The 7,293-nt window shown below is 46.3% G+C and overlaps 1 protein-coding gene across 1 annotated transcript; it reads left to right on the top strand.

Moving 5' to 3' along the window:
• The first annotated feature begins 2,937 nt into the window (after window positions 1-2,937).
• Window positions 2,938-5,404, top strand: HTR1A (5-hydroxytryptamine (serotonin) receptor 1A, G protein-coupled). Its single transcript, XM_011968277.1, has 2 exons — window positions 2,938-2,976; window positions 3,342-5,404. The coding sequence occupies exon 2, from the start codon at window positions 3,732-3,734 to the stop codon at window positions 4,998-5,000; it is 1,269 nt and encodes a 422-aa protein (XP_011823667.1). The 5' UTR covers window positions 2,938-2,976; window positions 3,342-3,731; the 3' UTR covers window positions 5,001-5,404.
• The last annotated feature ends 1,889 nt before the right edge of the window (window positions 5,405-7,293 follow it).

The raw sequence follows: 7,293 nt of genomic DNA, 5'->3' as shown, positions 1-7,293 counted from the left end.
AATCTCATAAGCAAATATTCAACTCTTTACTATATAGATTCTTTCTTCAGTAATAAAGACAAATCAACCATAGTTTGGGGATAATGGGCAAACATATCAATTACCAAGAAACTCCAACTACCAGCCTTCAGTAATGATAGGGCTTCAAGGTTCACAGCAAAACTTTAGCTTAAATCTTTTTAGTTTGTGTCCCTGGTCAAGGAATTACATTGAAATGCTGGGTGTGTATCAAATTTCCTGTGAAAATGTTAAAAATATTTATCTTTTAAAAATGATTTTAGAGAAATTTCACATGATGGATGATGTATCATACCCTAAATTCATAACCTGACAAGTTTATGCTGGCATCTAGTAAATTCAAAAAGAAATAAAGGCAGAATGACTAGAATTTTTCTTTCCAAATGATATCATCAATAATATCCGTTACAAAGCTTGCTTTTCTTTAGGTTAACTTTAGAGGCCTTGAAGAATAAGAGCTCATCTCTGTATGCAGGAGCTTCGGTTTGCAGCATTTACTTAAGAAATGTTTAGTATTCTGTATCTTTAAGAGTTAAACATAGAAGAATTGGCTAAGTGAAAATGAAGAAATGCATTATCATTCTGTATATATCATTATATATCACAGTATTGTTAGTTTAAAAAAGTTAAACATAAATATCTATTAGTCACTTGCAGACTATGGAACCATAGTCAGTGCTATATACTTTCATACTTCTATTTCCCTCCTAGTATTCGTAAGTGTGCCTTAAAAACTTTTAAAGTATAAGAAATAAAATGTTTGATATATTACATGTATTATTTCTAAGAAAAAACTTGAATTACTTTGGATTTTTATAAACTTTGGTAAATTCTGCATCATAGCATATTAAAGCAGAATAACAAATGCTAGACCTCAGGAATATTAATCCCAGATTTTACAGCATTTTAACTTTATGAGAAAAAATAAATTTGTCAGTTATTAAACTATTTGGGATCCAACAGATGAAAGCAGAATTCTAACATATTTATTGATTTATTTGTGATTTACATATTTACATGTGTGTTTGACACAATTCTTAATTATGTTCTTGATATGCATATATTTGCTTCTTAAATTTTAAGTTTCCTTCATTTTACTTTGTTTATAGTCTCAACTATAATTGCAAAGTTTAATTTTAGAGGATTCAGCTTTTAAATGTTTTCCCATTATAATTTTTGGACCTCCAGCTCTACCGTAACTGTAAATATAGTTCTGTATTTGTCAAGAGACTTTAGAAGTGGAAATAGATACCTTCACGAATCTTAAAAAGACTTCTTCAGAGTCTGTAAACAGCATGACCATGTATACTTATCTCTTTCTTTTCAGTGCAATGAATCATCAAAATGGCAGGCTCATTGTGGTGGCATGCTGAAATGATTGAGTGGGAACTGTGCCCAGAACTGAACTGTTAAAAAAAAAAAAAAAAAACCTTATCCAAACACACTGTCCTGTACTGTAATGCATTGGCCCAACTAGATTCTTTTGGATGCTTTGGTGATTGCTCTTTTGTTTGGGCTTGGAGAATTCAGAGCTATGGAATTCAGAGCTCAGATATGAACACAATATTAAGATTATTGCAATCTCTAGTGAATCTGTGCATGTTATCCAGAGTCAGAGACTGCATTCTGCACTTTCCTTTCACCTCAGGCATGCAGTCAGGATGTATAAATGAAATGTTGTATGGTATGTTTACTGTAGTTGCTTAGAAGTCCCATTCTTTACCAATGCTCAAATGTGATTAAATTTTTTTCTTGTTAAAGGAAACAGCTTAGAACAAACCCATGTAAGTATCTTTATTTTCAATGATTTAACATTTCCCAATGTTAAAACCAACACAGGTGAAAGTGTTTGCCTAGCTTTATTAAAATGGCATTCCCAGTTAGAACTTGTGAATGACAGATACTTCAGGCTTTCGAAGGAAGCTAAAACATATAATAATATGTTTCAGAGCAATTCAGAGCAAAAGAGGGCACTAAAACCAATTTTTAAAGAAAATAGGGAGGAGACAAAACTCAATGCTACCTTTTCTTTTAATAACTGTCTTCCTCTTTCTAGAAGAAGTTGTACTTCCTCAATACTTGCTTTATTTCTAGACGGCACTCTAAAACATTTGCCAGAAGGTGGCGACATAAACCCTTATTGCTTAGAGCTGTCCCAGGTGCTGAACCCAGTTTCTGAGATAGGAGAGGCTAGCCGGCTAGCGAACAGGGATTCCACCAAGTTTCCCCCAGAGGTTTGCAGGCTCTGGTAGGAAGTGCAAACGGCCATATAAAATGCCAGGCTTCACTTAAAACACATATGCAAAATATTTCCATCCCTGAATTTGCTAGCCACAAAGTGACAGTGTCACCGAAATTACAAGTGTAGTAGTGATGGAAAAGTGTGTGTGTGTGTTTAGAATATATATCACATTGAGTTTTGTTCTTCATTTCGAGGTGCAGTTGTTTACCTCTCCTTGTCCTTTGACACGTCCTTTATAATTTCGTTCTCTCCTAGTTCCCCAAGGTTAAAAAAAAAGTCACAGGCAATATCCTCCCCAAAGGAATCCGGTCTGACTGTTAGATGATAACGGAGGTAGCGTTTTTGTTGTTGTTTGTTTGTTTGTTTGTTTTGAGACGGAGTCTCGCTCTGTCGCCCAGGCTGGAGTGCAGTGGCGCGAGAACGGAGGGAGGTAACTTTTTAAAAACGAGACACACTCCGTCTTCTTCCTTCAATTAGCAATTATTGGGAGACTGACCCAGGACTGTTCACCTTCCCATTCAGGCTCCCTGTGCTTCCTTTACTCATCTCCTATTGCCACTCAGGGATGCTGACACGATTTAAGAATTTGACAGATAATATGAGGCAATGAGTAGTCGGAATTCCCTCCCCCCGAATACCCCCTCCCCAGTCTGACTGGGTTGGAGGAGGAGTTTATCTGTTACAACCTTGGTCTGACCGACAGGGATCCGGTGTGTGTAAGTGAGTTCTGAGTCTCTGTTGACAAAAAGGGACTGGAAGGCAAAGACGCTGAGCTTGAGGGAGAGGAGGGCGGGGACCCAGAGGAAAGAGGCACTCCTCGGGTTGGGGAAATATTAGGAGGGGAGGGTTAGAATGGGAGGGAGGGAGCCTGGCTTTCGAAGCGACTCGCAGAGGGATAAATAAAGGGAAGTGAGGAGGAAGAGCGAGACTGAAAGGGAAGGCAAGTGGGGAGAAGGGGGTCGAAAGAGGCAGAAGAGAAAGAGAGAAGAGAGAGGAGGAGAGAGGGGGAGAGAGGGAAGGAAGGAAACAGGGAGAGGAGGGTCACAGAGTGACCGTGGAGGATGGGGCTTCTCGGTTCTAGATATTTCTGGGGTTGGAGACTGTTTGCTAGAGGGGAGACTCCAGCTCCTCCGGCAGCCAGTTTGGGAGCGGCAAAGTAAAATGGACAGCGACAGACAGACGTTCCAGCCACCTCTCCGCCGCCCGGAGATCCTGGAGCTGCTTTCAGGCCAACTCCAGTTTCCCAGCTGGAGCCTCTGAACGCGCTGGACTGCGCGAGCCCGGGGAGCGCCTGAAAGCTGCTTCTCAGAGATACCTTCGCCGAAGCAGTAAGAACTTCCTGCTTGGGTGCCTGCATTCCCTTCCTCCGAAACTTCCCAGGAGAAGGGGGGGAAGACCCCAGGGGAAGGGGCGAGGCGGATCTTCGCGCTGCTTTTTCTTCCCTCCCCGTTCCCGCGCCGGGCGCGCAGGCATGGATGTGCTCAGCCCTGGTCAGGGCAACAACACCACATCACCACCGGGTCCCTTTGAGACCGGCGGCAACACTACTGGTATCTCCGACGTGACCTTCAGCTACCAAGTGATCACCTCCCTGCTGCTGGGCACGCTCATCTTCTGCGCGGTGCTGGGCAATGCGTGCGTGGTGGCTGCCATCGCCTTGGAGCGCTCCCTGCAGAACGTGGCCAATTATCTTATTGGCTCTTTGGCGGTCACCGACCTCATGGTGTCGGTGTTAGTGCTGCCCATGGCCGCACTGTATCAGGTGCTCAACAAGTGGACACTGGGCCAGGTCACCTGCGACCTGTTCATCGCCCTGGACGTGCTGTGCTGCACCTCATCCATCCTGCACCTGTGCGCCATCGCGCTGGACAGGTACTGGGCCATCACGGACCCCATCGACTACGTGAACAAGAGGACGCCCCGGCGCGCCGCTGCGCTCATCTCGCTCACTTGGCTTATTGGCTTCCTCATCTCTATCCCGCCCATGCTGGGCTGGCGCACCCCGGAAGACCGCTCGGACCCCGACGCATGCACCATTAGCAAGGACCACGGCTACACTATTTACTCCACTTTCGGAGCTTTCTACATCCCGCTGCTGCTCATGCTGGTTCTCTATGGGCGCATATTCCGAGCTGCGCGCTTCCGCATCCGCAAGACGGTCAAAAAGGTGGAGAAGACCGGAGCCGACACCCGTCATGGAGCATCTCCCACCCCGCAGCCCAAGAAGAGCGTGAATGGAGAGTCGGGGGGCAGGAACTGGAGGCTGGGCGTGGAGAGCAAGGCAGGGGGTGCTCTGTGCGCCAATGGCGCGGTGAGGCAAGGCGACGATGGCGCCGCCCTAGAGGTGATCGAGGTGCACCGAGTGGGCAACTCCAAAGAGCACTTGCCTCTGCCCAGCGAGGCTGGTTCTACCCTTTGTGCCTCCGCCTCTTTCGAGAGGAAAAATGAGCGCAACGCCGATGCCAAGCGCAAGATGGCCCTGGCCCGAGAGAGGAAGACAGTGAAGACGCTGGGCATCATCATGGGCACCTTCATCCTCTGCTGGCTGCCCTTCTTCATCGTGGCTCTTGTTCTGCCCTTCTGCGAGAGCAGCTGCCACATGCCAACGCTGTTGGGCGCCATAATCAATTGGCTGGGTTACTCCAACTCTCTGCTTAATCCGGTCATTTACGCATACTTCAACAAGGACTTTCAAAACGCGTTTAAGAAGATCATTAAGTGTAAGTTCTGCCGCCAGTGATGACGGAGGAGTAGCCGGCCAGTCGGGGCTACAGGATCTGCCCCATTCACTATGCTTCCCCCAACCCTAGGGAATCAACACTTAAGATAATTTGCCACTTCTTCTCTGTCTCTCTGCTCCGCCCGCGGCTTGCGGACCTGGTCCCCTCCCCACTTCCCGCTCCAGCGCAGGGCGCTTTGTGCAAAGGAGACCCAGCGGTGGGGCGTGAGAGCCCAGAAAATTCAGAGTTTGTGAGAAGCGACATTGGCTCAGACTTTGCCTTTAGCATCAGTTTTGATCCCAGCAATTGCCTCTTCTCTCTTCTATCCCCTAAATCTTTGCGGTAGATGTTTAATGCTTAGTTGTTCAAGGCAGAAAATCCAAAAACTAAAAAATAAATAAACTGTACACACAGCCGCCGCGCCCACTAAGGAGCTCCACCTTATCACCCAACTTCTAGAACTTGGACTTCAGGTTCGGGAATTTGCTCCATCTCTCCCGCCCTCTGGCCCTTGAAATATTCACCTTTTCCTCCCTATTTTTATCTTTTATTTTCTTTCATTGCTTCCCTCTCTGCCCTCGTCCATCCTTATGCACGAATCTGCTGGTCCAGAGAGGCGGAAGAGGCTGCTTTTCCCCGTGCCCGCGGTGCGCCCGGGATTCCCTGTCTTCGCGCAGACCTGAGAGTAACTCTCTCGTGCGGTGCACAACCCGTGCTTCCTTTGTTTCCTTGGACTCAAAACAAGTGGCTAGAAGGTGTCTCTTAGAGTGGACTTGTAAGTACAAGGCCGGGCCAGCCAGTGGGGGAGAGTGAGGAGGAGGAGGGTGTGCAGACCACTTTGTCTATGCTTGTCTTGGTGTCAGCACTCACCAAAGAAGCTGACAATCATACAGTGGAGAGAACGGACGCTGTTTGCACAGGTAGCTGGCGAATGTGTACGTCCTGGCATCGCCACTTACTTACTGCGGGAGGCGCCAGCCGGCCGCTGTTTGCGCTCTGGGGAGGCTGAGAGGCCTGGAATCCGCGCGCCTCCCCAGCCATCTGTGCTCTGGCAGGGCGCTAGGCGCTCCTGGCTGCTGACTGACTTACCGGATCTGGGTTACTCCGCCTACGCTCTGGGGCGCCCTGAAATGCGGGTAGACACCTGAGGTTTTTGCCATAGCCGGCGGCGCAAGGTCCCGCGGAACTCTTGGGATTGGAGAGACCAAGAAGGCTTTAAAGGGGCGACATGCTGGGGCGGCAAAGAGGAAAGGTTCTCCAGGGCGCGCGTGCCCGAGGCTCCAGCTGGCTGCCCCAGTAAAACCTGAAAGAGCTATTTTATCCTTACGATGTAGACTTTTTCCTCCTAATTCACGCTCTTGTCCTTTTTGGATCGGGGAATAATTCTGCTGAGCGTGTCCCAACACTCACTGCATTTGCTTTACAGTACATCCAAGACACAAAGTTAGCAGAACTTAGTTTTCCAAATAGGAATTCTGGGCTTTCAGTGGAATGCCCAGATAGTCCATAGGTTAGCACTATCTGTGACAGCAGGCAGATAGTTTAAATAGCAGGGTCCTAAAGGACTAGTTAGGAGGTGGTCTTCCTGGGGAAGCTAAGAATCTTTTATGGGGTTATTTGCTCCCTGGCGTGTCCATTCTGCTGTGCCAACGGTCTACGGAAACCACCTTTTTGCCCTTTGAATTGTGCAGCACTCCAGGCTTTCTCTCCTTCAGTTATTCTTGAAGCCTTGCCACTCCTGCCGAGAAACTGGTTAAAATCTTTGCTGCCCCAGAAAGGGAAGTTATTTAGGTACTCTCTTTGGATGCAAATTTCCAACTACGTGATGGAGATCTAGAGGGTTGTCATTGTTTGATCTAGCTTCCTGTTTTGTTTTCCAGAAAATTCACAAAATAATTGACCCCTACTCCCCTCTCTCTTCAGCTGTACCTTTCGAATGTTTGCATTTGCTGTTTTGAGAACCGTATTACATTTACACATTGCAAAAATTGCCAATGAAAAGTTCATTTGTTTACAATTAAGAAAGTGAAAGGACAGCTCTGTCACTTGAAGCCATTTTATTGTTTGTCGGACTGAACAAAACTTACCTTTGGTGTCTGCTTCTGTATTCTAAACTGGAAGTAGACATCATATTCCAGCTAAGTAGGGAAAGTTTTAGAACTTTGGGAATAATTTGTCTATATATGTATAATGCTGAGAAGGGTCTGCAGTGAAGAAAGTAAGATAGACTTCTCCAGTACAACTATTACTCATTTGATAATTCAGTTTCATTTTTGCTTACATAATCTAAGTAGACCTATATCAGAAACCAAG

Source organism: Mandrillus leucophaeus, unplaced genomic scaffold, assembly GCF_000951045.1.
Source record: "Mandrillus leucophaeus isolate KB7577 unplaced genomic scaffold, Mleu.le_1.0 Scaffold836, whole genome shotgun sequence".
Taxonomy (NCBI): Eukaryota; Metazoa; Chordata; class Mammalia; order Primates; family Cercopithecidae; genus Mandrillus; species Mandrillus leucophaeus.
The sequence above is the reverse complement of the archived record's forward strand: the minus strand, read 5'-3'. Positions and strand labels throughout refer to the sequence as shown.

Coding starts and splice junctions, on each gene's coding strand:
- HTR1A (XM_011968277.1), top strand. CDS start 3,732: ATGGATGTGCTCAGCCCTGGTCAGGGCAACAACACCACATCACCACCG.